At 42.7% G+C, this 12,885-nt stretch overlaps 1 protein-coding gene across 1 annotated transcript in view; it reads left to right on the top strand.

Annotated features, from left to right (window-relative positions):
• Positions 1-12,885, top strand: part of ANKAR (ankyrin and armadillo repeat containing) — an 898,322-nt gene that overhangs the window by 356,637 nt on the left and 528,800 nt on the right. The window contains exons 8-10 of the mRNA XM_077275585.1: positions 3,364-3,381; positions 4,112-4,131; positions 9,786-9,789. Coding sequence (XP_077131700.1) covers positions 3,364-3,381; positions 4,112-4,131; positions 9,786-9,789 — 42 coding nt within the window. The remainder of the gene's footprint in view (positions 1-3,363; positions 3,382-4,111; positions 4,132-9,785; positions 9,790-12,885) is intronic.

The following is a 12,885-nucleotide window of genomic DNA, read 5'->3' as shown; positions in this document are numbered from 1 at the left end:
CAAAACAGCTGACATGTCACGGCTTTGAGGGGGGCTCACCACCGGAGTCCACCTCAAAGCAGGGGATCTGCCAGCTGACGTACTATTCCGTCAGCTGGCAGAAAGGGGTTAAAGATTAGACAAAGATAACACAATGATACACAAAATGCAGTTTTTAAATGAAGGTCTTTATTATTAAGGGAAAAATAAATCCAAACCTGCAGGGCTCTGTCAAAAATGTGATTGCCTCCTTCCTCTTAAAATATAAAATAACTTTTGTTTACCACATCTTTGGGAAGCTGAGTTCAAATTCCTTAGCCACATGCAGGCCTGATTACTGCCATAAAAATAAATGTAAAAAGTGGCAAAAAACTATACTTTTTTATTATACTGCCAAACAAAAAGTAGAATAAAATGCAAACAAAAAGTTGAGTGGAAATAAAAATGGTATTACTGAAAATATCATCTTGTCCCGCAAAAAAAAAAGTTAAGCCACCACACAGCTCCATCAGATGAGAAATAAAAAGAATGCAGCCATGCCAAAAAAATATTTTTTCTATAAAATATTTTATTGTGTAAAAGCAGCAAACCATAAAAAAAGATATACATTTGGTATTGCTGTAATCATACTGACCCAAAGAATAAGGCTGTCTTATCAATTTTTACCACACGGTGAACAGCATAAAAAAAGCAAAAGATAATTCCTGAATTGCTGGGATTTGTTCATTTTGCTTCATAAAAATCGGAATAGAAAGCGATCAAAAAATGTCATGTGCCTGAAAACAGTTCCAATAAAAACATCAAATCGTTTAGCAAAAAACAAGCCCTCACATGACTCTGTCGGAAGTAATAAAGAAAAATTGTAGCTCTCAAAATATGCCAAATTCCAAAACTTGTTTTTGCATTAAAAAAGTATTTTTTTATTATGTGATAGTAGCCAAACATAAAAAAACTATAAATCTGGTATCGCTGTAATTTCACTGACTCAAAGAATAATTGTTGATTTGTTTATTCTGCCTCCCAAAGATTACAATAAGGCTCAGCTCATATTTATCCTTTGCAGTTCGCAGACCATTTACAGTGAGGTTTACGTGTAAATTTCTTAAGGACTTAGATGGAACCTCCAATTGAAGACTCCATATAATAAGGCAGATGGAGACACTATGGACTCTGATTGGCCCATGAAACGGCGATGTCCATCTTTTCAGTGGTGTATAAAAGCATATTCGGCCACAGTTTTAGGCACCTCTGAAAAGGGCACAGCTGAACAAAGTCCAGAATAACTCTGCTGCCTTGTTATAGTGAATGTATCACTTGGGGGTTTCATCTAAATCACATCATTCAGAGATTTAGATGGAAACCCCGATGTAAGTGCTCAACATAGAGAGCAGGATAAATATAATCTAACATGACAAATGTTCCCAATAAAAGCTTCAACTTAATCCACAAAAAAAGCGCCAACTCAGGTCCATCATCTGTCAATGAAAATATAAGGGCTTCCACGTTACTGGTACCACAAAGGCTTTGGAATAGCGCTATGGCTCCTCGCCCCCCAAAAGAAACTTAGCGAATTCTGCACTCCCAAACCTAAATGTTTCTGCCTCCCTTCTGATCCCCACAGTGTGCCTAAACCACTTTTAGCATCCACATGTTTGGCATTTCTATAGCTATGAGAGTACACATAATTTACAGGTGCAAGTTTCTGGAAGCACGAGCTTGACACAAGGTATGTGCTCTACAATATACTGGGCACTTCAGTGTGCGAGCAAGACAATGGCAGATTTGCATTTTTCACTCAGCAACATCAATTGTGGCTTGTTTCTGAAAACAGCTATGGAGTCAAACCTGTAACTACATCTGTAGATAAGTTCCCAAAGGGGTGTAATTTCCTAAATGGGGTCAATTGAGGGTGGATTCTGGTCTTCTAGCACTTAGGGGCTCTGTATATAGAGTTTGCAAACTGTTCTAAAATAATTTGTTCTCCACGCGTGGGAAGGAACTATATAATTGTAAGATAGACTAATGCCACTAGAAAAAATTGGTTAAGGCTACATTCATATATTGTCTCTACATAAAGGACATAACATCTTCCAAGGACATAACATCTTCCTTCTCCTATTGCAAGAACTCAGACATGGGGGGGGTCTCCTGGGCGCTTGCTGGTGGTGTCATATATGGCAGCTTCAAACAGCTGGCATATGGTGCGCAACTGGAAAATAATATTTCCTGTTGTCTGTATAAAGAGAGAAAGGGAGGGGAGGACACAGAATTTTTGAAATGCCACAGCTTGCCCATTGTCCATTCATAAACAGCAGCTTTTTAAGGGGCCAATCTGGGTCATCCTGGAAATTTGAGCCTATGGTCATGACTATAAAAAGCTGGGTGACCCAAACAGAAGTTCTTCACATATTATTTCTCCCTTTTTATTTTAGAACTGTTTTTTGCTTATTTGTGTGTTATTTTTGCCTTTTTATATATTTATTGTAAGCACTGTATATTTGTATATTAAAGCTTAAAATCTTTAATAAGGTTGACCCTTGTATGCTCTAAAATAATCTATAGCCCTTGAGAGAGTGAGTGACCTTTTGCTTGTTTGACAGTAACACATTTTGGGGATTCATCACCCAGTATGTGTTTGATGAGTGGAGGCAGCGTGTTAAGAAATTGGGTGTGCTGATTGTGTCAGAGTGTGTTTTATGCTTACCTAATCCAGCTCTCAACCTCTGTTTAGGTTATAAAATGAGAGGAGATAAATTTAATCCGAGCAGGTGGACGCTACGCCACGTGCTGAGAAGTATGTATGTGAAAAAGAGTCTACTAGCACTCCATCACTCCCGTGTCTCTCCATATGGCTAAGCAGAACTGTACAGCCACATATGGGGTATTGCCACATTCAGCAGAAATTGTGTGACAAATCTTTGTGCCATTTTTATCCGTTTTCCCTTTTGAAAATGTAAAATCTGTGACTAAAACAATTTTTTTGTGGTAAAAATGTAATTATGTTTTACTTTATTTCACAATGGTATAAAATTCTGTGACACACCTGTGGTGTCAATATTATCACTGCACAACTAGATGAATTGACTCAGAGGTCATGTTACTGTTGCTTAGTGGATTAAAGCACCTGAAGCAAAGGGAAATTTCTCACGTCAGAACCAGTAGCCAGAAACTTTGAAAATCCTGAAGAGCAGAAGTCCCACAATATTGGAGAAGGGCAAATGTTGTCCCTATTCTCAAAAATGGAAAGATGATGAAGCCAGGAAATTACAGGCCAGTTTACTTCTTCTATACCAGGAAATATCTTTGAACAAATTATTAAACAGCATGTACGTAAATACTTGGATAAGAATATAGTAATTAAACAGAGCCAGCAGGGGTTTGTAGCAAACAAGTCATGCCAGAGTAATATAATTTCCTTATATGATGGAAGCACTGACTGGATGGATAAGGGAAATGTGGTAGATATAGTATATCTCGACTTCATCAAGGTATTTGATAAAGTATCTTATACTATTCTTACTGAAACAATGACCAAGTATGGGATTGACAAGGCTACGGTTAGGTGGATTAAAAATTGGCTCAGTGATCATACTCAAAGTGTGGTAAAAGAGTGTTTCAAGTGGGGTACCACAAGGCTCTGTCCTAGCCTCAGTGTTGTTCAACATTTTTATAATGATCTAGATAAGGAAACTGAAAGTAAACTGATCAAGTTTGCAGATGATTCAAAGCTAGGATGGATAGCTAGTACTGGAGAAGACAGAAAAATAATTCAGAAGGATCTAGATAAGCTTGTACAATGGGCAGCAACTAATAGAATGGTATTTAACAGGGAGAAATGCAAGATTCTACATCTGGGCAAGAAAAATGAAAAATACATCTACAGAATGGGAGGAATACAACTAAGCAACAGCATGTGTTTTTTCACATCAGTCTTGGGTAGACTGATAGATCACAGAATGCACATGAGTGAACAGTGTGATGCAGCAGCAAAAAAAGACAAACTCAATTCTAGGATGTATTAAGTGAAGCATAGAGTCTAGAGCTCATGAAGTAATTATCCCCCTCTACTCCTCCTTGGTCAGGTCTCACCTAGAATACTGTGTTCAGTTCTGGGCACCACATTTTAAAAAAGACATTGAAGAACTGCAGCAAGTTCAGAGAAGAAAAGATTGTCTATATGATTTATTGTATGTAAATGGCCGTGGTTTCATTCCAATCTAGTAGACAGAAATGTATGAGGGAAGAACCTGTGGATCATACTTACCTGATCGGATGGATATGATTATTTATTGATGGATCTAAAAAATACAACATATAAGGATCCATAAATGGTATATAACTAAAAACCATAAATGGTATATAAATGGCAGTGGTTTCTGTAACAACCCAGGGTCTTGGTTGTTACAGTGGCATTGCCTTCTTCACGGAGAGAGTGATGTCACGCTTGGAAGCGAGGGAAGATCTCTTCTATCAGGTTACCACACAGCACACAACATGTTCTCACTTCAGGCAGAAGGGGGAGCTCAAACCCGGTTTAAGGGGAACTTCCCTATGTATAAATTCTGGCTTGGAGGGAAAGTCAGGGAGTAGGAAGAGAGAGAGAAGGCCAGACAGCAGACTGGAGCAGTCTGAGACTGAGAGGAGAGTTGGGGAAGGCCAGAGAGGAGCTTGTCACAGAACTTCAGCAGAGCAGACATGGGAGTCTGCAGCTCTTGGCAAAAAGAGGAAGGAAGAGAGCAGTCAGAAGGACTGAAGGGGCCGTGCAGCCAAGAGGGTCCTGCAGCTCCTGGACAGAGAAACTGAGAAGGAAGAACAGCGTGTAGTGAGCGTGCAGGAGAGCGAAGCACAGGAGAGTGACAACAGGAGGACAGCTGCGACTGGGCTACCTCTCTGGCAGAGCGCAGATTCCTGTAGCTGGAAGACCGAGGTTGTGAGGGACTCTGTGGCTCACAGCAGGACAGCTGAACTGCACATAACCTGTCCGCCCTAATACCCAGGAGACACAGTGGCACATAGAGCCCGGGTCGTGATCAAGACCCTGTGAAAAGGCTCGAGTCACCTGTCATACGGGTTTGTGTCCTACCTTTAAGGAGGACAGAGAGAACTGTGAGGACCTTGATAGAAGGCACAGGCAACAAGGGACTACACCAAAGCGCTGGTAGGAAGGCTTTCATCTCCACCTGGTAAAGAGGATTCTGAACTTGCTTCAAAGCTGGCCGGACCCTGCCTGTACCTGTGATCTAGTGCCCTGGACTGTGGATACCTGGAGTCTCCAGTAAACCAGGTAAAGAGACTGTAAACCTGTGTCCTCCTTTCTTTACTGCACCACTCATCATCTTCATCTACACACCGGGAGCCCTGGGGACCTACTTCAACTGTGGAAAAGTTATACCATCTTAGCTACCATAACATCACCCCAGAGGACACCTTTAAGCAGCGTTGGTCCCCACTGACCGAATACCACAGGTGGCGTCATGAACACAAACTTTATTCAAAATCCCTTTAAAGATATTCCTTTTAACCTGGGCGCCCAGGGCCACGGACTGGGTCGCCGCCACCGTGACATTCCCCTTTAGGTACCGGACCCGGTACTGAAAATCCCCAAGCCCTGGCGGGCGACTCAACTCATTCCAATCTAGCAGACAGAAATGTATGCGGGAAGAACCTATGGACTATATTTACTTGATCAGATAGATAAGATTATTTAAACAGGGATCTATAAAATATAACATATAGAGGCGTGGCTAGACATGAGTCTGTGAATACGTGCTTTTCTGAGTTCCTCTCCAATTTTCCTGTACAACACTGGCATAATGGGCAAAACAGCAAAAAAAAAACAAAAAAAAACGGATCCAAGTTCTTCGCAAGACCCACATCCCCCCATGGGGACATGGACACATACATCACCCGCATTGGCAGGCAAATGCCGAATTCCCTGCAGCTAAAGCACAGCTGGAAAGAGAACCGGGACCCTCAGGACAAACAGTCAACATCGGAGGAAATAGGACCACAATCACTTACAGCCCAGCAGATGCACACTTATCCCTCAACGAGTCCCTCCTGTAGTCGGGATACCAAGGATGCCATGTATAAAGAAGCAATAGGAGAGACAGCGCCATAACAAGATGGCCGCTGCGCTTTGCAGTCGGCGGTATCAGCACGACTGACACGCGGGGCAACTTTACTCTCTTCATCAAAATCTGGACGACCTGGAGAATAGAAACAGAAGGAAAAACCTCAGAGTATGAGGCCTGCCTGAGTCCATAAATACAACTGACATTCCCTTTGTTCTTCTATTTTTAACAAGCTTCTTGGTCACCCACCCTGGACTCCAATAAAAACTGATAGGGTGCATATAGCCCTTTGTCCGCCTGATCCAAAGGACCCTCGGCCTAGAGACAATTTTCCACATTCACTTCTTTGCACTAAAATAATCCATCCTTCAAGTGTCTAGGAAGAAACAAACTCTCACCTACAACAACAACCCTATCCAGATTTTGCCAGTCTTATCCAGTCATATATTAGCGCAACAGTCAGCGCTTAAACCTTTGCTCGACATCCTAAGGGATAGAAGGATTCCTTTTAGATGGTGAAAGAAGTTGAGCTCCTGGATAAGCCTCCATATGAGATGCAGTCCACGTCAGTTCCTGTTCTTGATCAGGAGAAGATAAGCATATTTCATGTGAATGTCAGGGGACTGAAGGGTAGAGGAGTGATAGGAAAATTAGGCTGAGTGGTTCCAGTCACTGGTGCCTTGAGGTATATTACAGTAAGGCTCCATTATGATTAGATTCAGAGAAGAGCTGGATTTAAGGAGTGATTTTGCTGCTGTCCTGTGCTGTACAAGGATCCCCTCAATTCTGGACTTCTTTCTCTGCCAGCCAACCAGATGCTATAACGTAAGGCTGCATAGAATGTCCTTGAACCATATCTTGAAGGCTTCTTAAAATATAAGTGTCTGATTCTTGCATCCTGGATAATTTGTCTACTTTGGTGGTTAGTGAGGAGAGGTCATATTGAAATTGAGCAAATTATTGCTTGCACTCAACAACCGCTTGGCGAACCAGGGCTGATATATCACTGTTTGGTGGGTATTGTTTGTAGCAGTGTTCTTAAGTCTGCCAATGATGCTGGTCTATATCCCTCACTGTATGATTCATATGGAAAGTCTTCCCTTAGATTGTGCTGACCCTGTAGGACAGCCCTATTGTCACGGTTCCACCCCTCAGGGTGTGTGGGGTGCAGTTGCTGACACTAGGCTGTCCAATCTGGTATAGGGGTGTGCTGAAGCTATCAGTACTGTGATTGACAGCTTGGCCATTCAATCTGGTACAGGGGCGTTCTGAGCTGTCAGTGTGTTGACTGACAGCTCGACTATCCAGTCTGAGACTGTGAGGCGTCAGCTGTCTCAGGTGTTCATTATTCCACTTAATAGCCATGCTTCTTAACTGAGCTGAGTTTCCCAGAACATTGCCAGACTTACATTCATCTTTTGAGGTTTGTGCTGTCCTCTCTGTGCCTTAAGTTCTATATGTTTGATCTGTTGCCTGACCTTCGACTTTGTTCTGATTATACGCCTGTTTAACCCCTTCAGCTCTGCTCCACTATCCTCCCGATACTCTGACCTCAAAACGTTACCTGACTACGCTTTTGTCTCTTCCTTCTATTTTTGATGTACCCTCCTGGCTTCTGACCTTGGACTTCTTGACCACTCTGAGTCACGGCTAGGCCATGAGAAGTGACTAGCATCACATTACATCTGACCCCTACGTTTTTCTTTTTGTCAGTATGGATCCTGTTCAAACGCTTTGTGAGCACGTGGAAAATTTGATGCAGATGAATCAGGATCTGGTGATGGATTGCCAGAGTCTGGAGTCATCGCAATATCAGTTGCAGGGTCAGATAAATAATTTGAAGACCTCCCATAGCGCCCCACTGCCGGCAGTGGCTGTGACATCAGTACCCTTTGATGTACAGTTGGTCTCTCCCAAACCTTTCATATTCCTCTCTGATAAATTTTTGGGAGAGAAAGATAAGTTTAGGGTATTCAGGGAGAGCTGTAAGTAAGTTATTTTTTACCCTGCGCCCCCGGTCATCATGGGAGGAGTTCCAGCAGGTGGGAATAATCATGTCCCTACTGCAAGGGGGTCCTCAGATCTGGGCATTTTCTTTGTCCCCACAAGCCCCAGAATGGTTTTCCATTGATGCCTTTTTTGACAATTTAAGTCTGATCTATGAAGAACCCAACAGAATCCAGGTCGCGGAAGCTAAGATCATGAACCTGGCACAGGTGGGTCACACAGCGTAGGACTACTGTACTGAGTTCTGGCAGTGGTCACCTGAAGTTCTATGGAACGATTCTTCTCCCAGGTTCCAGTTCCAAAGAGGTCTTTCCGAGACACTCAAGGATGCTCTGGTCCTCCATGAGGCCCCTTGTTCTCTGATGGAGGCCATAACTCAGTCCATACGAATGGACCGCAGAATACATGATAGACATACTGAACAGTAGGTCTCATGTTATACTTCCCCAGAGCAGGTCCATTTACTCGAGGTTAGAGTTGCCAGTGTTCGTGTTGTGGAGAGAAGAAGGAGACAAGATCTCGGACTCTGCCTATACTGTGGTCTCTCTGGACATTTAGTTAAGAATTTCCCAACTCGTCCTTAAGCCACCAAACCATTGGGAGAACGTCTGAGTCTGGGTGACGACCAAGGAGGTCATCCAGACTCCTGGGTACCTTTTGTTTCCTCTGATAAAGTACAGATTAATGTGATGATTTCCTTCAAGAGTCAAGTGTTATCAACATTGGCATTCATTTACTGTGGGTCTGCTGCTAACTTTATTGATTTGGAACTGGTTCTGAAGTTAGAAAGACCCGTTCAAATCATCACCCATGACAAGACACCGTTAGCTCACAATTTGGTCAAGAGCACAACGGTGGATTTCACTCTCCAAGTGGGAGCATTCCACTCTGAATCCATCTCCTGTTTTGTGTTGTATAATTCACCTGCTGGATTGGTACTGGGGTTTCCATGGTTGCAGACTCACAATCCAGTTGTTGATTGGTGTCTGAAGAAGATTGTGAAATGGAGTCCCAACTGTTCCAAGAAATGTCTAAAAAATGTACAAATATGCTCCACTAGTCGATGTGTTCTCAGAAAGAGAGATAATTATACTACCTCCCCATCATCCCTATGATTGTGCTATTGACCTTATTCCTAGCGCCAAATTGCCAAAAGCTCGCCTTTTACAATTTGTCTGCGCCTGAGCAGGCTGCCATAAAATATGATAAAGAGAGTTTACGGAAGGGTCATATCCATCTTTCCTCCCCCCTGTAGTTGTTGGATTTTTATTGGTTAAAAGGAAAAATGGGGGTCTCGGTCCTTGCCTTGATTTCCGAGAATTAAACAAGATCACAGTTAAAAATACCTACCCACTTCCACTCATCCCCAACCTACAGTACAGACCAAACGTTTGGACACACCTTCTCATTTAAAGATTTTTCTGTATTATCATGACTATGAAAATTGTACATTCACACTGAAGGCATCAAAACTATGAATTAACACATGTGGAATTATATACTTAACAAAAATGTGTGAAACAACTGAAATTATGTCTTATATTCTAGGTTCTTCAAAGTAGCCACCTTTTGCTTTGATGACTGCTTTGCACACTCTTGGCATTCTCTTGATGAGCTTCAAGAGGTTGTCACCGGGAATGGTTTTCAATTCACAGGTGTGCCCTGTCAGGTTTAATAATTGGGATTTCTTGCCTGGTTGGGACCATCAGTTGTGTTGTGCAGAAGTCTGGTGGATACACAGCAGACAGTCCGACTGAATAGACTGTTAGAATTCGTATTATAGCAAGAAAAAAGCAGCTAAGTAAAGAAAACCGAGTGGCCAACATTACTTTAAGAAATGAAGGTCAGTCAGTTCAAAAAAATCGGGCAAACTTTGAAAGTGTCCCCAAGTGCAGTAGCAAAAACCATCAAGCGCTACTAAGAAACTGGCTCATATGAGGACCACCCCAGGAAAGGAAGACCAAGAGTCACCTCTGCTTCTGAGGATAAGTTTATCCAAGTCACCAGCCCCAGAAATCGCAGGTTAACAGCAGCTCAGATTAGAGACCAGGTCAATGCCACACAGAGTTCTAGCAGCAGATACATCTCTACAACAACTGTTAAGATCTATACAAAAACCACCAGGCTTACCACAGGTTAGTGTCGCTCCCCCACTATCATTGACCACACCAAAATGGCTGGTAGGGAAACTCCAAAACACATATACCACAAAGAACCGGAGTAAGGGAATCCCAAAACTCATATTCAAAAACATATGAATTTTATTATCAATATATAACAATACAATAAAACATCAGTTGTTAAAGTAGCACGTATAGAGCAGGAGAAGTTCTAAACGGGAGACCCGTAGGTATGCCAGCGGTACAAAAGGTCCAATTGCCCCAAAATGGGAGTATGCAGGTATCATATATCTATTTTGGGAATATGTGAGGGAACAACCCATAGTAGGAAACAGGTAGTAAAGCACATAATTGTGCAAAGGTAAACCCTCACATAAAACCACAGTCAAATTTTAAGATTTCGTAACTTACCCATATATGAGGCAAGAGGACTCTCCCTGCTCCACTGGCAGCCCCCTGACGCGCGTTTCGCGGTCTGCTTTATCAAAGAGGGTTAAACATTGACTGCTCGTAGTGTGTTTAAATAAGGCACACACCGGAAGTATATGTGGCGTATCGGCGCATGCACTGACCTTCTCTCCGGCCGTCATAGTCACGCCTGCATGGGGTGGAACACCGCCAAATGACGTCAGGTATTATGCAGGCGCGGCTACAGCTGATAGCCGTCGGGGTGTCAGGAGCACTTTTAGTCCAAGGTGCGCGTGCGCACGGCCACCGGCCATTTTGTTGAAGACCACATAGGCTGACATAATATAAGAGATATCCCCATATCATAATCATAGATGGGGATAGTGCGCATTGTACAACAAACAAAAATAAAAAACACAGCAGTTATATATCCGCATTACAACATAGAAAAGCGGATATTAACAAATACAAACATATAATAAATAAGGTGCAATAGTGTAAAGTGCATACATGTAAATGACAGTTCTAATATATAATACATATAAATATAATACATATAGAAAAAAGACTATAATAGTGCACCATTATAAACAATACATAGTATTGGTGATACAGGAGAGTCCGATTCGTCCCTGCATTTTTGACTGTGGAAGTGTATAAATATGTGAATCAAGGCAACCAAGAACCATGGTCTCAGGAAAGATGCGCCATGGATGTGCTAATTAGTGTTGAATACTGCAATAAAAAAGGAAAAAGAGCAAACAATGATTAAAAACAATATAAAATCAGATTTGGAGGATAATTCTATACGGGATAGAGGAATGCACGGCCAAAAATTAATACATAATAATACGGGTGGTGTCAGAGAACACCGACCCGTCACCGTATTTGCATCCAGGAGGACGAAGGAGCGGTGGAGCAAGGATAATTATCCACATTTCGATTAATTATAAAAGGGGGCAAAACTTTACTTTTCGTTCAAACCTTTCGGGGCCATAGTGTCAAGGGTGACAATCCACCTGCACTCACATTGTGCCAGGAGTTGGTTTAGATTGCCACCCCTGACACCCCCATGAATCATATCAATCCCCCTCACCTTCGAGCCGATGGGATCGGATCCGTGATGTACCCGAAAATGTCATGGTATAGTTTTAATGTCGAAACATCGATTGCCTCCCTTGCGGCAATGATGTCACGAACATGTTCACGTGTCCGTACTTTCAACTCTCTGGAAGTCAAGCCGACATAAATGAGGGAGCAGGGACAAGTAGCGTAGTATACCACAGAAGTGCTACCACACGAAATGTATTCTCGAATTTTATACTCCCTGCTACCATCAGATGACTTAAAGCTCTTGCTTCTCAATATATTGGGACACGCAACACATGATCCGCAAGGGAAACAGCCAACCCTGGGGACAGATCTATCAAGAAATGTTTTATGTTGTTTCGCCACATAGTGGCTTGCAACAAGATTGTCCTTCAAATTTTTACCCCTACGTTGCACCATATGTGGAAAGGGGGTAGATGAGTTGCTAGAACGCTATCTGTCTGCAGAATTGGTCAATGTTTATTCAAAATCTCACGAATCCGGTCCCAGTGGCAATTGAAGGTGGAAATGAACCTAATTTCCGAAACACTCATCCGACTGGTTTTAGGGGATTGTATCAAAAGGTCCTCCCTCCGAGTGTTAACAACTGTTAAGAGGAGACTTTGTGCAGCAGACCTTCATGGTAAAATAGCTGCTAGGAAACCACTGCTAAGGACAGGCAACAAGCAGAAGAGACTTGTTTGGGCTAAAGAACACAAGGAATGGACATTAGACCAGTGGAAATCTGTGCTTTGGTCTGATGAGTCCAAATTTGAGATCTTTGGTTCCAACCACCGTGTCTTTGTGCGACGCAGAAAAGGTGAACCGATGGACTCTACATGCCTGGTTCACACCGTGAAGCATGGAGGAGGAGGTGTGATGGTGTGAGGGTGCTTTGCTGGTGACACTATTGGGGATTTATTCAAAATTGAAGGCATACTGAACCAGCATGGCTACCACAGCATCTTGCAGTGGCATGCTATTCCATCCGGTTTGCGTTTAGTTGGACCATCATTTATTTTTCAACAGGACAATGACCCCAAACACACCTCCAGGCTGTGTAAGGCCTATTTGACCAAGAAGGAGAGTTATGGGGTGCTACGCCAGATGACCTGGCCTCCACAGTTACCAGACAACCCAATCGAGATGGTTTGGGGTGAGCTGGACCGCAGAGTGAAGGCAAAAGGGCCAACAAGTGCTAAGCATCT

The sequence above is a fragment of the Ranitomeya variabilis genome, chromosome 7 (assembly GCF_051348905.1).
Source record: "Ranitomeya variabilis isolate aRanVar5 chromosome 7, aRanVar5.hap1, whole genome shotgun sequence".
Lineage (NCBI taxonomy): Eukaryota > Metazoa > Chordata > Amphibia > Anura > Dendrobatidae > Ranitomeya > Ranitomeya variabilis.
Note: the sequence above shows the minus strand (reverse complement) of the source record. Positions and strands in the feature narration are given on the sequence as shown.